This window comes from Megalopta genalis, chromosome 16 (genome assembly GCF_051020955.1).
Source record: "Megalopta genalis isolate 19385.01 chromosome 16, iyMegGena1_principal, whole genome shotgun sequence".
NCBI lineage: Eukaryota > Metazoa > Arthropoda > Insecta > Hymenoptera > Halictidae > Megalopta > Megalopta genalis.
The window spans coordinates 8,346,913-8,371,330 of record NC_135028.1 but is presented as its reverse complement, the minus strand read 5'-3'; the positions used below and the strand labels follow the sequence as shown (position 1 = coordinate 8,371,330).

At 39.6% G+C, this 24,418-nt stretch overlaps 1 protein-coding gene across 3 annotated transcripts in view; it reads left to right on the top strand.

Annotated features, from left to right (window-relative positions):
* Positions 1-24,418, top strand: part of spri (Src homology 2 domain-containing protein sprint) — a 185,703-nt gene that overhangs the window by 18,584 nt on the left and 142,701 nt on the right. The window contains exons 1-2 of one of the 3 annotated variants that reach the window (XM_033472023.2): positions 16,356-16,413; positions 17,891-17,972. The exons of 1 other annotated variant lie outside the window; for it this stretch is intronic. In XM_033472023.2, the coding sequence (XP_033327914.2) occupies positions 16,371-16,413; positions 17,891-17,972 (125 nt within the window). In that variant the 5' untranslated portion in view covers positions 16,356-16,370. Of the gene's footprint in view, positions 1-16,355; positions 16,414-17,850; positions 17,973-24,418 lie in introns of those variants that run through there. One more of the 3 variants, XM_076526884.1, reaches the window with a different exon arrangement.

The following is a 24,418-nucleotide window of genomic DNA, read 5'->3' as shown; positions in this document are numbered from 1 at the left end:
CACGAGTTATCGACGAAAAACGCTGATCCAATGTGTGATCGCGAGCGGCTGACGCCACGCCCTCGCGACCACCTCCGCTGAGTCATACGGCCGGCGCGACGCGCCGTTGGTCGCGTGGGCGGAGCGCCCGCCGCGCGCGATCTCCATTGGGACAGCGTTTTTCGTTGATAACTCGTGAACGATGCCTCGGAGAACATTTTTGTAAAGGAAAAAGTTGTTTCAAATCGCCTGAGGAATCTCTTTTCGACTGTTCGTACAATAATTTTGGGGCACCCTGTAATGATCTAATTGTATTTCCTGATGCTTCTAGAGGAAAAAGTTACGGAATTCCTGTGAAAAGAAACTCGAGGAATGTTTCCGCTTTTTTGACGTTCCGCTAATTTTCGACCGTACTCGAGGATACTTGACAAACGGTTGCTTGGAACGGGACGCTCGTGAATCTTTCAACCGTGCCCACTCGTTTCTCTCTCGCTCTTTCGCCCTCTCTCTCTCGCTCTCTCGCTCTCTCTCTCTCGCTCTATTCCGCTCGGTCTCTCTTTCTCTCTCGCTCACGCTCTCTTCTCTCGCGCTCTCCTCTCTCGCTCGCGCTCTCTCCTGCTCTCTCTCTCTCTCTCTCGCTCTATTTCGCTCGGTCTCTCTCTCTCTCTCGTTCACGCTCTCTTCTCTCACGCTCTCCTCTCTCGCTCTCTCTCTCTCGCTCGCGCTCTCTCCTGCTTGCTCTCTCTCTCTCTCTCTTTTGCTTGCTCGCGCTCTCTGTCTTTCTCTCTCTCTTCCTCTTCTCTCTCTCTCTCTCTCTCTCTCTCGCGCGCGCGCTTCTCCTCCGTGGATTTTCTTTACCGTTGCAGGAAAGCGGGAGAGGAACGGTACAAGCGGAAAGAGGCGACTCAATCGATACCGGTCCACCCTTGAATTATGCACGCCGACTTGGCCAACAGGAAACGAACCATTTTCCTTCAAGGTCCCTTCGCACGGCTTCACCGAAAACTCGTCCGAGTCCACACAGTCAACCAACCTACTCTTCACTCGCTCGAAACTTTAACCGAACTCAAGGAAAGTACCACTCGTTGTTCGATACTTCGAGTTCGGGCACAATCTTGTGCAAAGCTTCATGTTAAATCGATTGAACCTGTACTTTCGAGCTATTCGTTTCTTTTATTGTACATTCATCTCGTTTCGTGAGCTTGCGAAGCTTGCGACGTATTCGAGAAGTGCAGTAACATGGAGTTTTTACGACAATGATCATTTTTATGGGAAAGCGTACAGATATAGGTAAACTGATTGTATCACATCGTTGTATAATATATAAATTTACATTATAATAGATTTTTTACAAAAGCGTCGATTATAATAGATTTTTATTATAAATTGAAATTACAATTGATATTGAATAGGGGTGACGTTTATTGTAACAAATTTATAATATAAAATTTAACTGCAATGAATTTTTATTATAAATCTGAATTGTAATGTGATGTAATGAGTTATAATGTGATGTAATGTGACGTAATGTGACTCGATGTAATGTGATATAATGTGATGATGTAATGCGATGTAATGTGATATAATGTGATGATGTAATGCGATGTAATGTGATGTAATGTGATATACTGTGATGACGTAATGCGATGTAATGTGATGTAATGTGATATAATGTGATGATGTAATGCGATATAATGAGATATGATGTGATGCACTGTAATGTGATGTAATGTAATATAATGTGATGATGTAATGCGATGTAATGTGATGTAATATGATGTAATATGATGTAATGTGATACAGTGTGATGACGTAATGCAATGTAATGTAATATAATATAATATAATATAATATAATTAATACATAATTAAAACTATTATATTAATCTTTATTAACAATTATTTTGACTTTTCAGCATGAAATCGCAGTCTGGTTATATTGGCCGCTGTTAAAGGGTTAATTACCGTGGTCGCAGCATCTTAAGCCTCGTAAGAGAGGGTTAAGGGAATGTCGAGAAGGGTTGAAATGGAAAACCTTAGGCGCAGCGAGCGGAATTCAAGGGTGTACCCGGTATCGAAATCAGCGTTTTCGTTCTGTTAGCCATTCAAATCAGGATTTCCCATTTAAATGTACGCGTACCGAAGAACCGAGGAGAAAGAGAGAGAGAGACGCTCCTTAGCCGGCCCGGCCCTTCTTCGTTTTCTTCTTCGCGGCGGACGCGCGGCAACGTGATTTTTTGGTTCGTTAGACCCTTTGGTAGCGCGGCCCGCTGGTAAACTCGATTTACTTTCGGTGAATTTCATTTCACGCCTGCCGCGAGGCCCTTCTCGCTCGAACGTATCCGGAACTGGCTGGGTAATCTTTGCCCCTTTAACCGGAACCACCCGATTACGGAAAGCGTTAAGTTGCTCTTGCCACGAAATATTTTGTTTATTTTATTTATTCACTTGTTAATGTGCATTGTAAACCATCCGACTTATCCAGCGGTATACAGAATTTTTTTGTCACGTGATTAAGGGAAAACGATGACGCTTCTGACGCGTTAAATATCTCAATATATAGGGTGGGCCATTTGAAACGAAACTTCCGACAAATAACTCGCTTGTTTTTGACAATAGGAGAAAAAGGTGTCAGACGAAAGTTGTTCGATTTCGAGGGGCACGTTGTATGATTATTATTTTATTATTATAATATTATATTATATTATATTATTATATTATATATTATATTATATTATTATATATTATAATATTATATTATATTATTATATATTATTATATATTATATTATATTATTATAATTATTATATATTATATTATATTATTATAATTATTATAAAATTTGCCTAAAGTTATAAATTATATATAAATAGTAGCACTCTTAAATAGACCTAATAATATATTATCGCATAATATTAATAATACTTGTTCATATTATTTAATATAACAATATTCGTTTATACATAATAATATTTGTTTCGTCGTCAAACAAATTGTTACATGGAAAAATTGTGTAACGTTCAATTACGTGAACTTCCTCGAACTGAAATATCGTGAGATTCAAATACAAATGCGAACATCCTTTGAGAAAATGTACAATCTATAGCATTATACAGAGTTATTAATACAAAATTATTGTATTTACGGGAACCGAGGGGTCCCTGAGGTGATTTCAAGCAACTTTTTCCTTTACAAAAATCTTCTCCGCAGCTTCGTTTACGAGTTATTCACGAAAAACGTCGACCAATGAGAGGCGAGATCGGCTGGCGCGTGGCGGCCGAGCCAATGAACGGAACCGGGCTCCGCGCGCTCGTTGGCTCGGCCGCCTCGCGCCAACCGAGCTCGCTTCTCATTCGTCACCGTTCTTTCGTTAATAACTCGATAACGACGCGTCGGAGACAATTTTTGTAAAGGAGAAAGTTGCTTCAAATGATCTTAGGAACCCCTCGGTTCTCAGAAATACTATAATTTTGGGACACCTTGTGTGTATCGTATTTATTCTTTATTTGGCAATTTTACCGTTGCCATCGGTTCGTTATTGTTTCACAGGAATCGCTCTCTCCGTGCTTTCGCTATCGAGCACACATGTGCTCGGCTGCTTCGTCAATTCCGGCCTCTAATTTACAAAATAAATTGCAATCGTAATTCGTCGCGTGGCGATCGTGCCGCGAATACAAACATGCGACGCAATGATCGGGTCTCTGCCATTTTGTCGTTATTTGTACGGTCGGACGTGAGCCAAATATATCGGGAACGTTTTCCGGTTATTTTACGTAGCCGTAAACAATTGTTATTTGAATTTGTTGCACGAGCCGAATTGCCAGCTTGAATTCCGTTCTCTGGGAAATATTTGTCGCGATTTTCCGCGTAGATCTATGATTATTTCAAATAGAAAGAAACTCGTAATTGTTAATAACAATTTGAAATTGAAGTTTGTCTTCTCGTAAATCTTGTCGAATAATAATAATAATAATAATAGCACATTGTAGTTGAAAATATACTCTACATAAATGCTATGTAAAAGTAAAAATAATATATTTTTTACTTTGTTTAAAAAAATGTAAATATAATGTACTTTTTACTTTAAAAAAAATGTAAAAATATTCTAATTATACATAATATATCCTAAATAATAGTATTTTCTCCTTTTTTCAATAATATCGTAAATATAGAAATATATATAATAAATTATGCTAAATTGTTTAACAATAATTAACTATTTTGACATTTCTACATTAGTTTAACTTTTTTTTTATTTCTAAATTAGTTTTCACACTTTTGTTATAGAATTCTTTGCCTAGAACCGAGCACGGTAATTGAAGCACAATAATTCGATCAGTGCACAGTAATTGGATCGGTGCACAGTAATTGGATGAGTGCGCAGAAATTGACAGACAGTAATTGGAAAAGTAACCGACGCACAGTAATATAACTCTTAATCTTTTCACAGGCACAGTGACTCGTTCGAGAATCTATTTTAATATATTTTGTTAAATAATTTATGTACTTTGTATATATTATGAAAAAATACTCATACAAAAGACGTCAATAAATAATTTAAACGTTTTAAGAAGTGTGACGTGAATATAAAGGAAAATATTTAATTTCTCGAAGAAGAATTCTTCGCTTCGTTTTCACGGGCACAGTAATTGGTACTCTTACCCTCGCCCCACAGGGTGGGCAATTTGAAACGAAACTTGTGACAAATAACTCGCTTGTTTTTGACGATAGGAAAAAAAGTGTCAGACGAAAGTTGTTCGATTTCAAGGGGCGCGTTATATCATGTCAATAACTTTTTTATAGATCGAAGCGTAGAGGACATATGAAGGTCAAACCTACTTTTTTAATAGGACCACCTAACTTTTTATTCATATTCTGATAAAGCCTTCCGAGACGAATACAATCACCTAGTTTGAGCGGCCGTTTCGCTGTAATTATGCTTAATTGTACGTAATTGTGACGAATCGTATCAGAAAAGTTCCAACAAAAATTCAACGAATTTCTGAAATGTTCAACTCGAAAATCTATCTGCTCGTCGAAGGACCCTTTATAATCCGATCCGGCGAATATTTATTCGACCGTCACGTGCGTACGGTCCTCTGAAATCGCCTCGTCGCCCCCTCGAAGGTCCGTCGGTCCGTCGGATCCTAATTTGTAATTCAGTAATTTGCACCGAAATCGTCTTCGTCCCGGAACACCTGATGCCGTCCTCTGAAAATTCCTCTGTCCCACCCGATCCGGCTGGGCTGAGAAAAAAAATGGCCCCTCCCCCTCTCGGGACCGCTCGAAATTTCCGCGATTTCAAAGGCGGAAACAAATTGACGAATTTGTCAGCGTTCGCGGCCACGTTGACGGCAATACAAATCGCGGAGGGTCGACGATCGGCAATCCGAATTCGATCTTCGCGTGTCACGCGGATTGGACCGGGTCCATTGTCGGTATACTAGGCGCGAACAATGCTGTTTTTTTTTTGTAGAAAATATGAAAATTCTATTTTTTTTCATATTTTTGTTGCCTTCGACGCGTTTTTTGGCGCCACAGATTTTGCACTAAAAATTAATCATTTTCAGGATTACGTTCACTTTTTTTGCACGAAAAATTGATTGCTTTTTGCACACAGGTCTTATTCAGCTCATTTCTAGTAAAATTCTATTGACTTAAAGAATTAAATTAATTGCGAATTCGTTCATTAAATTGATGCGAATTTATGGATTTAATTAAATTTTATAATCGATGTGAATTCGCATTTAATTGAAAAATTCAACTGAATTTTGAAACGTAGCACGAATTTGTTTAAAATTTCATTCCATTTCTCAATCAGATATTAGAAATTAATTAATTATTAATTATAGAAATTAATTAGATTAGTAGAGAAATTGAACGAAATTTTTGTGATAATAAATATGTATATATATTATCATAAAAATTTGTATATTAATAAACTCATATAATTTATCAATATAATTTGTATAATTAATAAATTTATTATTATATCATCTATGTATTATTATATTTTGTACTATCTATATATTACTATATTATTTATGTATTATTATATTTTGTACTATTTATATATTATTATATTATATTATATATTATAATATTATTATATATAATAATATTGTATATATTATATATATTATATATTATTTTATATTCCGTATCATTAACATACCATTATATTATTTATCTATTATTATATTTAATATCATTTACATACTATTATATTATTCATGTATTATTATACTTCCTTATCACTTATACATTATTCCATTACATATATTTACTACTATAGATTAAATAATAAAACGTTCGGCAGCCAGAACACTGCAAAAAGCTCGCGACCGTCCTCCGCAAACAGAAAAAGATTGCAAGTCAAAATAAATAACCGTCGCGTCGGAACCGATTGAAAACGTTGACAGTTTCATTGGAGCCGCGGAGTCGAACGCGTCGAGCACGATGATGACTGGTGATCGAGATGAACGGGCCGTTTCCGAATTGCTGAATCGTTCCGTTCGTATTGCGGCACGGGTCGTCGTACGGCCGGACAGCGGCCCGCGATAATAATTAACAATCGGGGGAAGAACGCATGGGCCGCGGTCGCCCGCCGCCGAGTATCGTTTATCTGTTTCCGGGCGGACGGTGAAGTGGCTTTCTCGATGCGAGATTATTCGCGAGCCCGACGTCGACGTGTCAGTTCGCCGGGGCCAGCCATTATTTCGGGCGGTCGTGTCTCTCTCGCAACAGGTGCACACCACCGCTGCAGACGACACACTGCTCGGAATTGAATCGAACCGAACCGAACCGAACCGAAGCGAACACGGTAGTACGTTCCGTCGTCGTTCGCGTCGTTTCGAGGATGTCAATCTTGACGGGGACAACCTGGCTATCGGTATCACAGTATACCGTTTTGCGGACCGTTTGTTCCCGTCTCGCTTTTACATTGTCTTCTTTGTGCAGGCAGATGGAATTATTTGAAATGATCGATAATTGCGGACGTTTTATTGCTTTCGTTTGACGATGTTGTAACGTTTAATACAATGATATTGTTAATAATGGAGAATATGATGATATAATAATATAATAATATAATATGAAATATATATATATACATTACATTGCATTACATTGCATTATATTGCATTACATTGCATTACGTTGCATTACGTTGCATTATGTTGCATTACATTGCACTATATTACATTTTGCATTACATTGCATTACATTGTACTATATTACATTGTGCATTACATTGCATTACATTGCACTATATTACATTGTGCATTACATTGCATTACATTGCACTATATTACATTGTGCATTACATTGCATTACATTGCATTACATTACATTACATTACATTACATTACACATTACACATTACACATTACATTACATTACACATTACACATTACACATTACACATTACATTACATTACACATTACACATTACACATTACACATTACATTACATTATATTACATTGTGCATTACATTACACATTACATTACATTATATTACATTGTGCATTACATTACACATTGCATTACATTACATTATATTACATTGTGCATTACGTTACACATTGCATTACATTACATTACATTACATCACATTACATAACATTACATTATACTATATTATATTATATTTATATTTATCTATTCATTATGCATTACATTTATTTATATATATTTACATATTTATTATATACTATATTTATTTATATATAGTTATACATATTATAACTATAATATTAAACGTAATATTAACTGTAATTATAAAATACCCGGTCGTTCCAGAAGACGTCCGAACAGCCACTGCACACGGTTCAACATTCATGCGACGCTCGTCGATCATTATCGCGCGGCAATAAAAATGGAGATTTGTAGATTCGTAACCGTTCCGAAACTCGGGCTCCCATATAATTTCATTCGCGGTGCTCCCGAATGGGCATTATAAGTTTGTGAAGAGAAGCGGCGCGGAGGCTTTTAAGGGACGCCGGCAGACGCGAAACGGCAGCGACTCCGTCTCGCAGGCCACCGAGTTTCCCATTTAACTTAATATTCCATTCGGATACGCGGGCTCCAACTTCTTATCTGACGTTCACTTTTTCTCAGCCCGGCGTTTATTGTTCCCGGGAAAGAAGTCCGTTCCTGCCCCCGGTTGTTCGGCTTAATCCCGCGCCATCCACCGAAATTTGTTTAAACTCCCATTCGGCCGGGGACGCTTCTTAATTAAGTAACTTTGCAGTCGCGAAACGTCGTCGCAGAAATATTGTCGACGCCGAAGCATAATTTGTGTTACCTTCATGGTTTCATTGGGAGAAATATATTTTCCATGAAATTAAAAAAAGAACTACACATTTTCGGGTATTTTTCTTTAAATGATTCTCATTTATTTTTTATTTTTTATTTTAATCACGTATATTTATTTTATTATATTAAATTACTCACTTTACTCACGTGTATTTATTTATTTACTTATTTTACTTTTTATTTTTAATTTACTCGCGTATATTTATTTTATTATGTTAAATTACTCGCTTTACTCACGTATATTTATTTTTATTATAATATATTATACTCATTTTATTTTTTATTTTTATTTACTCACGTCTAAACAAACTAAAATAAACAATTGCGTACTAATATTTACTCTTAGCAGCCTTATGGCCCTGAAAGGGTTAAAACATTGCTGGAATCGTCGCGAACATCTGTTCCATCGATTGGGACCGCTGTGCTCGCTGGTGGTGGGGGAACAGTGGAGGGGGAACGTCAGGAGTAGCAGCGAGCGAGTCTCGCCGTAGGTTCTCCTATTTCACTGCGCCGCTCGCTAGCACTTCTCTGGCATCCCAGCGCCCCACCCCGGGCCCTGGCGCCGTAATCCAGCGCGCCGTTCTGGGCCTTTCCGGCCCAGCAACTTTAACGCTAAATATCTCGAAAACCATAAGCCGCCCGACCCCCAAACCGGGTATCGTTGGACTCGTCTTTGCAAGCTCTATCTCTGTGGCAAATCTCGTCGAAAAGCGAGCGTAAAATAAATGACGTATTCGTAGCACGTTGAACAGAAGAGGACTCGCTTCGCGTGTAAATGAGTCTCGAGTTGGGACCTGCAACGGGCAGAAAACCGTTCGCCGATATCAAAATCGAAGCACCGGGATCCGGCGGGCACGTAACCGGCCCCGTTATCCTGTCCACCACCGGTGCAAATTAGTATTCATTTGCATACGGTTCCAGCACGGAACGCACGGTTGGACCAGTTCACGCACGAACGAGAACGTTTCGAACCGACAGCCGCACACAGTGCTGCCTTTCCACTTTACAGGTACCGGCAAACAGTTGCTATAGTACATTGTACGTTGTACTGTGTAAATAAAAGTGTAATGTCAATACTGTGTAGTTAAGGCGTCGGGTACTGTTCGAAAATTTCAAATTTAGATTTAAATAGAGACCAAAACTGACGAATAAATAGCAAATATTTGTAAGACGGTGAATTCTTCATATTCGAATAAAGAATCGTTCGAATAAAGAATTGTTCGATCGAGGAATCATTCGAATAAAGAATTGTTCGAATACTTTGTGACGAATTATTCTAATAAAGAATCATTCGAACGTGGAATTATTCGAATAAAGAATCGTTTGAATGAGGAATTATTCGAATAAAGAATTGTTAGAATAATTTGTGACGAATTAGTCGAATACTAAATCATTCGAACAGGGAATTATTCGAATAAAGAATCGTTCGAATAATTCATGACGAATTATTCGAATAAAGAATCGTTCGAATAATTCATGACGAATTATTCGAATAAAGAATCATTCGAACGAGAAATAATTCGAATAAAAAATCATTCAAACCACGAATTATTCGAATAAAGAATATTCGAACGACGAATTATTCGAACAAAGAATCATTCGAACGTCGAATTATTCGAATAAAGAATCTTTCGAATAAAGAATATTCGAACGACGAATTATTCGAACAAAGAATCATTCGAACGTCGAATTATTCGAATAAAGAATCATTCGAACGAGGAATCATTCGAATAAAAAGTCATTCAAACAACGAATTATTCGAATAAAGAATATTCGAACGACGAATTATTCGAATAAAGAATCGTTTGAATAATTCACAACGAATTATTCGAATAAAAAGTTATTCAAACTACGAATTATTCGAACAAAGAATCATTCTTACGACGAATAACTCGAACAAAGAATCATTCTTACGTCGAATTATTCGAACAAAGAATCATTCGAATTATTTATCCTACGACAATTATTAATCCTACAACGAATTATTCGAATAATATGACAAATATTCGAAGAAACCATTCAACCGAACCGAATTCATTCGAACAATCACCTCAGACAAATACCCGAAACAATCCGACTATTGTCAACCCCTGCTTCCGAATCGAAATCCGCCATCGGCCCGGCCCGTGTTCGCCGAGACAAAACCCGAAAAGTTCGCCGAATCTCGCCGGGGAACAATGCAACGTACTTCGACCTGAGAGCATCGTCTCTCGCGGGCCGCAATTATCGGCGATGAGGCGCGCGTGTCCAAGCAGCCGTAACGAAAACTCGAGACGCCCGCTTTCCCGTAGAAAGCACCGGGGTAATTAATACGAACGCGTGTTAACGGCCGCGTAATTAGCCGAACTCGGCCGCTCGCGATAATTGGCCGGAATGAATGGACGGCCGCGGACGGACTTTTATTTCGCGCTGGCTGCCCGAGTTTTCGTAGAAGGATTCGGAGACGCTTTTGCGGGGCAATCGAGCGAGTAATTTCGAGAAGCCCGCGAGTGTCGTCCCACGGCTCCCCGGAACTGGCGGGGCTTTTGAGCACCAATCTGGCCGAATAAAAGGAAAACGTAAGATCATTTTATGGCCTCGGTGGAAGTGGAAGCGTTATTTTGGAGCGTCGAGCAACGCTTTCGGAACGTCGCTTTAAATTGGAACTTAATTTTCGAACCGACCCCGACATTGCTTTTCGATCTGGTTTCGCATTGAAAGTTCGATTTTATGTGTTTTCGTTATTTTTGGAATGTTTGGAAAAAAGCTCGCGTCGGAACGCTCGCAGAGGGAGCGATTATTGAGATTAAGAGGAATTTAGAAACAAAGGTTTTTATTTCCGTTTATCGTAATCGAGCGATCCGACGAATTCGTTCGCTGCAATCGCGGGGAAATTTATTTGACCGTGAACATTATTCCGGGTTCGGTAAACTCGTCTCGAATTCGCGCGAGAACGATGCGCCCGAGAACGGCCGCGCGCCGATTGCGTGCCAAATGCGGGGATTAATATTAATGTCGCGATTAATACGAAGTTTAGGCTGACGAGCGGATCACCGCAGCTGTGGCGAATGGATTACGTTACGCGTGCGTGATCGCATCGTTCGTAATTGTTATGACATATTTCGCGTAATCAGCGGACATTGTTTCGCGCGATAACGAATCGCAGCGCGAGAAATAAAAGCGATGACGAACGAACGAACGAACGGCTAGCGAATCAGCCGGACGCATTGTTCGTTGCAACGGCAGGCAACGATGCTCACAGATGAACCTTTGATCTTCCGTTCGACGATATTTTTGCTCGGGAATGCGGCTGTAAACGCGTCGGCCGATTCGTTGTTTCTTGCCCCATAAAGTGGCGCGTATTTTTTTAAGGTCCGGCTTTTTTACTGCTTCCGCTTGTCCGTGTTTTTTTGAACGCGATGGTGTTTATCGAGCTTGATGAACGGGGAGAGATTTTACTAATCGGTTACGTGTTGCAGTCTCTTCGGAATGTGCATATATTACGTTACGTTACGTTACGTTACGTTAGGTTACGTTACATTACATTACATTACATTACATTACATTACATTATTATTAATATTAATATTAATATTAATATTAATATTGTATCATACATATTAATATTAATGTTAATATTAATATTGTATTATACATATTACTATTAATGTTAATATTGTATTATATATATTAATATTAATGTTAATATTATATTATATATATTAATATTAATGTTAATATTGTATTATATATATTAATATTAATGTTAATATTATATTATATATATTAATATTAATGTTAATATTAATATTGCATTATACATATTGATATTAATGTTAATATTGTATTATATATATTAATATTAATGTTAATATTAATATTGCATTATACATATTAATATTAATGTTAATATTGTATTATATATATTAATATTAATGTTAATATTATATTATATATATTAATATTAATGTTAATATTAATATTGCATGATACATATTGATATTAATGTTAATATTGTATTATATATATTAATATTAATGTTAATATTAATATTGCATTATACATATTAATATTAATGTTAATATTAATATTGCATTATACATATTAATATTAATGTTAATATTGTATTATATATATTAATATTAATGTTAATATTAATATTGTATTATACATATTAATATTAATGTTAATATTGTATTATTATATGAATATAATATTGTGTATAATATTATATATATAATATATTAACACATTAACATATAATATTAATATAAGAAATTAATTTCTACACATCTTAATCTTAACATTTAACAAACGAATCACGTAAATCCACGTTTTCCATAACATTCTATTAATACCATATAAATATTTTATTAATCCTAGATCCACGTAAATAAACAACTTCATAAAATTTTACTAAAAAGTATCATTGCTTTAAAAAAAAACCGCAACGCTCTAAAATCCAATCCGATTCTCTTAAAAAATGCCCGGAAACCCAGAAAGAGAGAGAGAAAAGATTCCGCGGTAATGGGTACGCAGCCACGGTAATAGGTGCCGTTCGCCGAACTCGCGCCAAAATGCGCCCACACTGGGACGTTAAAAAATGGGTCTGTGCCTCGTAACGCGGCGAGTTCCACGGTCCCACGTGGCGCGTAATGGCCGATAAAAACGATCGAATCGGAGGGAATTAAAGCAATGCTTGCCAAAGCGCGAGCAGAACGAGATATAACCTCGCGGAAAGTCGAATGTTCGGGCCGCAGAATCAACAGGGCTCCCTCTTAATCCTTTCCCTCGTTGCTGTCGTTTTGTTTCGACAAGGCAGGCGACGTCGACTGCCAGCTTCGCGGCCGTCGTTCGCCAGAAGAGACAAAAAACTTGTACCCCCCCCCGCCCCCTCCCTCGCCCCCCGTGTCGTCGACCCTGTTAATTGCCCTGCGGAAAGGATTAATCGGGAGTCGCGCGGTGCATTCTACGGTGCGATTCGAGCCACGGTGAAACAAATACAGCCTGGCGCCGGACTTTTTTTTTCGGTTGTCGCGAAACCACGCACGTGTGTGTGTACGTCGCGCGCGTCCCTCGACCGCGTCCCGACGAAACGAGGTGCCAACGATGATTCATTCTCGACACCGATACGTTCCTCGTTTTTCATTCGATTCGATCTATTTACCCTGCGCCGATATAGCCCACACTGCGCGCCGGAGCTTGGCTTTGCTCGAATTGCTTTTCGGATGAATATTCTTTCGCGAAAATAGACATTACGAAATAAAAATTAAAATTCATGCAAAGATTCCTTCGGTTTCGAGTAACATTGTTCAGGCTGGGGACATTCAATTCTGTTTTATTTGCGGGATTTTTATGGTGGTGTTATGTCAAGTTTAATAAGATATATGTAATAAAAAATATATATAATATGATATAACAATATTATATAATATTAATAATAGTAATAATATTATAATATAATATAATATGAATATAGTATAATATGACTATAATATAATATGAATATAATGTAATATGAATATAATATAATATAATATAATATAATATAATATAATATAATATAATATAATATAATATAATATAATATAATATAATATAATATAATATAATATAATATAATATAATATAATATAATATAATATAATATAATATAATATAATATAATATAATATAATATAATATAATATAATATAATATAATATAATATAATATAATATAATATAATATAATATAATATAATATAATATAATATAATATAATATAATATAATATAATATAATATAATATAATATAATATAATATGATATAATATAATATAATATGAATATAATATAATATAATATATAATACAATATAATATAATATAATAAATATAATATACTATAACATAAAAACGAAAAATTTATTGCAACATTAAATAAATAAAAGTAATTTATTTCGAAACAGTGCTGTACTTTTGTCGCGGAGTGTACATACAGATCTCTATAAATATATACGTATATACAATAGAATCAATGATTTCTCGCATCGTCGCCGAGTTCCCAAATCGCTGGAACACAGCGAGAATACCAGCGAAGTGCTATAAAATTGAAGATCGTTACGTCGCAGCGATTACAGAATCCCCGGCGAACTCGTTTCCGTCAAATCCTTTTTAATTCCGTTCGAAGCGACGCGGCCGGACTCTCTCTCTCTCTCTCCCCCCGATTTCACCATTGTTTCCATTCGGACTTGGAAATCTGGCTTTCAAAAGGCTAATAGGCACTCGCCGAGTTTCAATTCACCCCTCCTGAATAATTGAATGAGTCGGTCGGCTGGGAGGAGGGAGGGGGCAGGGAGAGACGGACAGGGGAAAGGCGGGGGCAACGATAAATCGCGTTACGAGTCTGCTCTTCATTCGCGGGGCTCTTTTACGAGGCTGCTGAAAAAAATTTACGACGCGAGGAGCCTCTGACATGGTTTTACATGTCGATACAAACCGCAGCGAGAGCGAGAGAGAGAGAGAGAGAGAGAGAGGGAACGACCACGTGTTTTCTTCGATCTATGAACGAGCAAGTGAACGATGTGATGGGCTCGATGGGACGAATAACTTTACGAGCCTAACTGCAGTTAATTCTCTTCAATTGCCCCTCAATTTGTAAACAAAAATGGACAATTTAAGAAGAGGAGAGATAGCCGCCGATTGCAAACGACTGTAAAAACGAGACGCGAGGCTCGAATAATCGTTTCTCCTTTTCCCAAATCGTTCATTTTTTGTTTACAAGCTTTAATAGTTTAATAGTTCTCGACTATAATCGCGACTATAAAAACGAGAGACGAGGCTCGAATAATCTCTTTTCCCAAATCGTCCATTTTTCTTGACAAACCGAAGGACAATTGCGGAGAATATACCGTCCGGCCGTTTACATACAGGATTTCCCAAAATTATGGTATTTCCGGGAACTATGAGGTTCCTGCGATCATTTGAAGCAACTTTCTCCTTTACAAAAATGTTCTACGAGGCGTCGTTAACGAGTTATCAACGAAAGAACGATGACAAATCGGAGAGCGAGCGCGACCGGCGCTCCGCCCTCGCGGCCAATGCCGCGTCGCGTCGGCCGTATGACTCAGCGGCGGTGGGCGCGAGGGCGTGGCGTCAGCCGCGCGCGATCACTCATTGGTCAGCGTTTTTCGCTAATAACTCGTAAACGAAGCCGCGGATCGCATTTTCGCAAAGGAAAAAGTTGCTTCAAATGATCTCGCGAACCCCTCGGTTCCCAGAAACACAATAATTTTGGGATACCCTGTATATTTACCGCCCGTTTATGTTTTATATATATATTTATCTTCCGAGAATTAACCGGCACCGTCAAGGCACAACAAAATTTCCCTCGCACGACAAATCAACGTTACCAAACAATACATTAATAATACACAGTCGATGGCGTTTAATGTGTCACTAATCTCCCGCGACGTCACATATTCCCGGACTTAATTGAAGAAATCGATTCTTCGAAGCCGCCGATCGAGGAGCTGCCCGATAACGGCGAAAAGCGATTTACGGTCAATAAACCGCGATTGATTTACGAGAGGACGCCGCGATCCGCGGCGATCGTCGCGTCGTCATCTTGCTCGCCGCGTCTGCTCGCGTTCTCTCGGCGAAATAATAATCATGATAATAATCGTCGCGGCTTTTCCCAAAATCACGTGTCTCTTCCGCTCTCTCTCTCTCTCTCTCTCTCTCTCTCTCTCTCTCGGCCGTCGCTTTTTGGCTCGTCTCCAGCGGGTCCCCCCGCTCGCCTCCCTTTCTCCCTCTCTCCCCGTCGCCGTCGCCGCGCCTCTCCCACCGATTTGCAAATTATCATCTATTTCTGTTTTTGTCTAATGTTAGACTGCGAGTGGCCGAGAGTGCAGTGTACCCGCGGCGCATTGTCCAGTCTCTCGCGCGTCGTCGCCGATCGCGGGGAACACCTTCCGCGGGCGGCCCGTCTCTCGCACGTTGCACCGTGTCCGGTGACCCCCCTCCCTAGCCCCTCGATCCTCGATCCTTGATCCTCGACCCTCGATCGTTCGCAATCGGCGCGGATGTGCGAGCCGTCGCGGGTGTGAAAAACAGATGCACGCGCCCGCACGCGCGCGCGCGAACAAGAGTGAACGGGGTGAGCTGGAACGAGCGCGGATTACGGAAATAATAATAATAATAATAATAATAATAATAATAATACCGTCGCGATTGGGGACAGCTGAGAAAATAGCGGGTTGGACCGTATAAGTTGCTGCGGCCTTTTTTGCTTTCTTATTTATTTCGCGTCGAGCGTACGGTGAGCAACAATAATATTCGGACGTGTTTAAATTATCGAGCAACTGTTTTTGTGTTGAACAAATTAACTAAATTTGTTTAATTAAATTTGGAGTTTTTTGAGATGTTAGGGGGGATGGGGGGACATTAGGTTATACTGTGGAATGAGTGAAATAAATTTTTTTCAAATTTTGTTGTTATTTGGAGTAACTAATATATATTATGATTGATATTATATTATATTATGATATTATATTGATATTAATTTATATTGTATTATAATTAATATTATAGTATGATATATAATTTCATATTAATATTAATGTATATTATATCATAGTATTATATTAATATTAATGTATATTATACTATAATATTATATTAGTATTAATTTATATTATATTATAATATTGTATTAATATTAATTGATATTATAATATATATTATAATATTATATTAATATTAATGTATATTATATTACATTATAATTAATATTATATTATATTATAATATTGTATTAATATATATATATATATATATATATATATATATATATATATATATATATTAAAATTATATCGTTAAAACTTTATATAGATATTTATTTATATATACGTTTTTTGTATTAAATTACGTGCTTATTTATAATATATATGTATATAAACTTTCGTTTTTTAACGTTCTTTTATCCGAGCCAACCGCGGCTTCTTTCTCTCGTTTGGCAAAATCTGCAGGAACTTGGCAGCCAACCCGACGCAGTAAATTCTCTCTAATTGACTCTGAGCGTGCAAACAAAGGTGGACAATTGTGGAAGAGGAGATACGATTATTCGACAGCCACGCGACTCGTTTTTACAATCGTATCGACGATCAACGACCATAAAATCGAGCCGCGAGGCTCGAATAATCGTATCTCCTGCTCCCAAAATTGTCCATTTTTCCCGTCACGATGCCATCGTAAATGAAACTTCCAAACGAAATTGTGTCCACGAAATGTAAACGTAAAAGCGATGCTCAAGATTCTCACTTTCGAAAAATCTCTTTTATATATATATATAGTATATATTATACTGTGGAATGAGTGAAATACATTTTTTTCAAATTTTGTTGTTATTTGGAGTAACTAATATATATTATAATTGATATTATATTATATTATGATATTATATTGATATTAATTTATATATATATATAATATATATAATATATATTTATATATATATATATATATATATATATATATATATATATATATACATATAAATCAATGTAAATGAAAGATGTAAATCGAATATAAATACCGTGAAATAAATATGGGATTGATCGGTACAAGGACAGACGGTCGTAAATTTCATCGGAGCCTCGGGATGCTGGTGCTCTGCGACGTGGTGATGGGCCTGCTGGATCTTCGGAAGAAAAGGTACTGTTTTTATGATGTTTTTTTTAACACGAATGCAAGTAGCATAAGTGCCTAAGCAGACCTCAAAATCCGTTTTCGTGATTACAGAGCGATAAGCATGTACTTATGTAAGAAATCGTACAGGGTATCCAAAAATTATATTGTTTCCTGGAAGTGAGAGACTCCTGAGATTATTTGGAGCGACTTTTTCCTCAGCGAAATCGCAATCCGAGCCTTCGTTTACGAGTTATTAACGAAAAACGTTGACCAATTATTATATGTTATATATTATATATATATATTATATAGTGCATATATTATGTGTGTGTGCGTAAATTTATAAAAAAATTATAGACAAGCATTTAATTACAAACAGATATATTTTCATTATATTATATATATATTACATTATGTATATTGCACATACATGATATTATACAGTTACAATAATTTAGTTAGTTTAACAACAAATAAAAGCTTGTACCAATCGCAATCGAAACAGCACAAAAAAACGAGCGAATGCGTAGAACACGAGAAGCATTCGCGAAACAAAACAGTGTCGAAAACGCGCTAGCGAACGAATTTTAAAAACCGATAGCAAACCGATCAGCGCCGCGCGGCGCGGCGCTCTCGGCTCGCAATTCGCAGGGAAAATAACTTTCACACCTGCCGGTGAGAGTGTCCGCGATTACGCACGAAGGTGTTACGCATGATCAAGATCGAGCGGGGCTATTGATCACGCCGCCACGTCTAGATCGTTATTTATGCGCGAACTTTCGGACACGATTTACACGTATCCGACGAGCGACAAAGTAATTACACGCGCGCGCGCGCGCGTTACGTCGACTGGCAACGTTCAAAGCAGAGTGATATTAATTTGGTATTAACGCGACGAGCAAAAACGACGAACCACGAACCGTTGCTCTGCAATCCTCGATGTACACGTGTCGCAGCGTGACTTTTTTTCGTAAAGTAAAGCGATTCGCAGCGAACGATTTATTCACGGTATCGAATTTGTCACGCGCGCAATTATTCGGGCAATTTATTAGAATTTCTTAGAAGTTCGCAGAAAGGGCTCAGGACAGTACAATTTTTTCTTTCTCTTAAATCGCATTTTCCAGGTTCAAAATTTAATTTTTAATCTACCCTTGCGGTGCACCGAACGAATATTAATTTCCTTGCTCGCAGCAAAAATTTGCCTCGACAAATTCGGTTTTCATCGATTTTTTCGAGGATGGTGCAGTTCTCCAAAAAATCTGGAAAAATTTGAGAGCACTGCTCGCGACAGCAGCTTATCAGAGAATTAATATCGGGGTAGTATGTATTTTCGTTTTCGAAATATCTTCGATATTCCGATAATTTGTTGCTTCTCTATTTTCAATAATCACAGTTTGCAAAGCGAGAAATCTGAAAAAATTCTGTAATGCGAGACTCGATGTCCTGAACGAGCCATATTTTTTTCAAAATTTTACAAAGTCGTCCGAGGGGAGAAAAGCGGTCGAATCTAATTTACCCCCGTAACGGGGTTGAAATGTCGCACAGATGAGTTTCTCTTGATCAGCGATAATAATAATAATAATAATAATAATACTCATTAAGAAAGTTCTAAAGAGCAATTTCGACCGTTATTACATAATATATTCAACAGTTTTTTGTTCACTTAGAAGAATAATCCCGGATTCTTCTTCGCAAGATTAACAATTTTCCAAGGATTTCACACGCGATCTACTACTACAATAAATATAAATATCACTGGAAACAAGAAGATTTAATTTTTCCGTTATCAAAGAGTCTCGGAATAAAATTAAACAATAATGCAAAATTTAGTTCAATTTTATTCGAGGGGTTGATACGCGAAAGTTGATTTTAACAGCGGAAAAGAGCGACGACGCGCCGAAACCGCGAGAGCAGATCCGAGAATTCCCGCTCGATTCCGAAATGGAAATGGCTGTCGAGCGCTTCGCCATTGAAATTTTCCCGCGGGCGGCTGACGCGTCGAAGACGGTTCGCGGCACCATTCCGCCGCGCTAATGCACTTTCTCGTCCCGTTTTCCATTCCGTCTTTCGCGCTCGATTTACAGCATTTACAGAAGCGGCCGAGCGTCGCGCGGCCACCGGGAAAATCGATTCCGCATTTTACAATGCTAGAAGGGTTGCCGCCGCGCAAGGAAGGGCGCCGGCCCCTCCGTCCCCCCTCCACGGCCCCTCTTTTCATTCGGTCCGCCTGCATCCCGGCCACCTAACTCGAGGTGTATGAAGTGCGTGTCTTTGTCACCGGTCACAATAGCCCCACCGGGGCTGCGAGAGGACGCCGCTGCAACCCCCCGCGGGCCGACCGGCCGCGTCGCCCCGCCCCCTGCGGCGCGCGGCCCCCCGCGCCGCGTCGATGCGGCGGCCGCCGCCGATCCCGATATTGTATCGGATCGACCGATACCGTCGCTGGCGGCTGCCGCGCGGGGCATCGATCCGGCCGCAGTCTGATAGCGGGGCGCGCGGCGCTCCGGCGGATAATTCGGGGCATAATCGAGGACGGCGAGGAACTGTTGCTGCGCCCGACGCGACGATGCGCTCCGGCGAGCCGACGGGAGCCGAGGGGCGGAATTTAATGAGGATCGCGTTGCAGCGTCGCTGGACCGGAGAGGCGCGCGCTTCGCAGACCCGGTCTGAAACTTTCGGTTTCTCTTTTTTCTTTTCCTATTTCAATTAATTATTCGCCGGTGTCCCATTTCTGAGGCACCTTTTTTTTCTCGGAATTTGTTCTTTCAACTATTGCAACATCTAGATGAGATGTTTTTTTTAATACTGCTTTTATATATATATATAAATAGTATTAATGGTACCATTAATTAGTATTAATAGTATTATTAGTAGTATTCATGAGTATTAATGAGTATTAACAGTATTATTAGTAGTATTAATGAGTATTAATAGTACTAGTAGTAGTAGTAGTAGTAGTAGCAGCATTAGCAGTATTAATAGTATTAATAGTATTATTAGTAGTATTAATGAGTATTAATAGTATTAGTAGAAGTATTAATGAGTATTAATGAGTATTAATAGTAGTAATAATTAGTATTAATAGTATTATATATTTAGTAAGAGTGTAATTATAAGCATAAACATAATAATGTACGCCTATGTAATGCTGCATGCAGCAGTGGCGCAACCACACTCAGAGATTATTCTCGAACATAACATTGAATCTAAAATATTTAATAAACTTTTGCTTGCATATATTTCGCTTTTCGTACACTTCTCGGCACTATAGCACACGATTTGCTATACTTTTCACTATATCATCTTCTCAATGGAATAATAACGTTCACACTTCCGTCACGGAAGCAAATGTGAAATTTCGAAAATCGATATTTTAATTTTCGAACGCCAACCGTCGCGCCCCCGCGCCGCCTCCCTCCACCCCTCCACCCATCCGTCCTCCCCTCGGACGGCTCTTCCCATAATGCCGCGCATTTTCTCTCCGCCGACGTCGATTTTTCGCCGCCGTTGGAGCCGGCTTAATATAGAAAAAAATGTCGCCCCACGAATTTACGAGGGGGAGGCCCCATGCCGGGGCCGCGCAACCCCTGTGCAACGCGCGGATTCCTCGAAGGTGAAGGGCGGCCCCGGGATTAAGGGTGGAAACACGAAGGGAGCCCGGCGACCGAAAACGTTATCGCCAGGAAGACACCGCGAAATCGTTATCTTTCATTTTTCACCTCATAACGCCGGGACAATGACGCGCGCGCCTGCCATGCCCGGAGCATTGTCGCCGGGACGGCACGCGATGCTCCCTTTGTCACCCGGGGGAGAAAAGAAACGGCGATCCTAACCCCTTTTGGAAACGAGACGATGCTCCGCTTTCCCGCAGATCCCCCGGCGTCGCGAGTTTCGCAGTCTGATTAAAATCTCTCCGCGAGATGAACGTTCGAATAAGTTTCGCGACCCCGCGCCGCCGTCTCCCGATCCCCCCCCCCCCGCTTTATTTCATGCCGCCAACCCTCAGCAATGATTTACGCGCTGGGACGCGACGCCGCGTCCTTCGCTGCCGCTTTCGACACGCTCGCGATTTCGATTGACCAAGCCGTTTTCGGATATTGCACTCGGCGGCGGCTTCGCAGCGGCCCAAAAAAGACGCTTGTATTTTTTTGTAAGTTGAGAGAATAGTTCAAAAGAATTTATTCGGGCGCGAACGTCGCGAAAGGTTGCCAGGAACAAAGCGCGATTTTTGTATCTTTAATATAGAGGGTATCCCAAAATTATGGAGAAATGAGGGAAGTAAGGGATTCCTGAGGTCATTCGGAGCAACTTTTTCCTTTGCAGAAATTTTCTACGAGGCTTCGTTCACGAGTTATCGACGAAAAAGCGCTGACCCAATGAGAGATCGCGCGCGGTTGGCGCCACGCCCTCACGGCCACCGCCGCTGCGCCGGACAGTCGGCGCGACGCGGTAGTGGTCAAGTAGGCGGAGCGCCGGCTGCGCTCGCTCTCCAGTTGGTCCGTGTTTTTTTGTTGATAACTCGTAAACAAAGCCTCGGAGAACGCTTCTGTAAAGGAAAAAGTTGCTTGAAATCACCTAAGGAACGTTTTCGTTGGAGTCTTGATATAATCCTGTATATTTTAATACTTCGGAGACGGCAGTATTATATTAATATATAATATAATAATAATATAATAATAATATACATTATATAACAATTTTAAGTGATTAGTCTGAGCTACCAGTCGAGAGCAAAGCGTTTTAATAATCGCTCCATTTATTATACACTATCCATTCCATTGCCATAGCATGTCGTAGCATATTAGGGCCCGCAATTTTGCATCGGGCCCCGGGCCCCGGAATACTTTAATCCACCACTGTCAAGAGGATTCAAGTCCAATTTAATCAGACGCTGATAAAATTTCATCCACGCGAACGAAGCTCGCATAGATTTAATTCGTCTGTATCCAAACGCGACGTTGCCAAAACCGACGGAAATGGGTCGGAACCGACCCCAAAGACCCCCCTACCCCTCCGATCCCCTAGCCGGGCCTAATCCTCGAGAGAGTTCCGCGTCGGAGGTGGAAATTCGCGGGCGGATGCGAAAAGCCTCGGCGTCTAAGGTTGCATGAATCTTGCAAGAACGCGCGCAGCGGCGTAGGGTGAAACCGGGGAAAAAAGGTGGCGCTTACGCGTCGATTTATGGAGATTGTATATCATGGCCCGAGGTGGATAATCCGTTGTGTTCCGAGAGGAACGGTACAAGGGTACCTGCACCAGAACCTTTCCCAGGAGGATTCTGATGAGAAAGACGCGCGCGACGTTGTAACGCCGCGTTGCTCGCGGCCTCGCGTTGTAAATAATTCAGCGTGCATTAAGGCACTTGTGTGCGCGCGAGCGCGCGTTCAACAGTGTTCGACAGTGTTCCGCGTGGATACGCGCGTGTGCGCGTCGCTAGCGCGCCCGATCTGACGAAAAGCACGAGGCAGGGAAATCGGCATCGACTCAGAGGAGTGGGGGAAGAGTTATAGTCTGCGACGCTAATCCTCGTTGCCGGGAGTACTCGAGTAGAGTCTAGTAACTTTTTACGCGCGCAGACATCGGTCGTCTGAATCTAACGAATTTATTGAATTGCAGCTTTGATGTTATCTGCGAACGGAATCGTGCCGAGTACGACAATTTGTTGGTGTCGTTGCGAGCTTCGTGAAAAGAGCCGTTTAGATATGCGAGTACGGTAAATTCTTCCTAATTTATCCTGAGCTTGGAAATAACGATGGATAATTTTGGGAGAGGAGGTACAATTAGTCGAACATCAAGTTTCATTTTTATATGAAGTTGTTTACAGCTGGTCACTATAAAATATATTGAATCGAGATGAAATTAAGAATGTAATTTAAATATAAATATAAATATAATTATAATTATAGAAATATATAAATATATATTATAATATGATTATATTATATTATATTATATTATATTATATTATATAGTATTATATATATTATAAGCTCTTCATCCCAGATAGTCAATTTTTGTGCTTAATCTGAGAAAGCAAATTAGGTATAAATTACTATATTAATATCGTCGATGGGTCCCCGAGATAGAAAAAGAAGTTTCCGTAAATCGCTGAAACCGTGTTTGCTTTTCTATGACTCCGTGTGTTGCCGTTTGTGTCACGTTTCGTGCATCGTCTACCCGGCAGTCACTGGCGCGTCTCACGTTTCAAAACACAGGAATATTACGTACAGTCGAGGAAAAAACACAGAGCGGCGTCACCGATGCTCATTGTTCGGAAAAGAAACTGGCGCTCGGTGGAGCGATTCTTTTTTCGTTGCCGAGCGGAGCAAAGCAGAGAGCAGAGCGGAGCAGGGCAGAGCGAAGCAGGGCACAGTGGAGCGGAGCGGTATAGGGCACAGTGGAGCGGAGCAGAGCAGGGCAGAGTGGAGCGGAGAACAGAGCGGAGTAAGACAGAGCGGAGCAGGGCACAG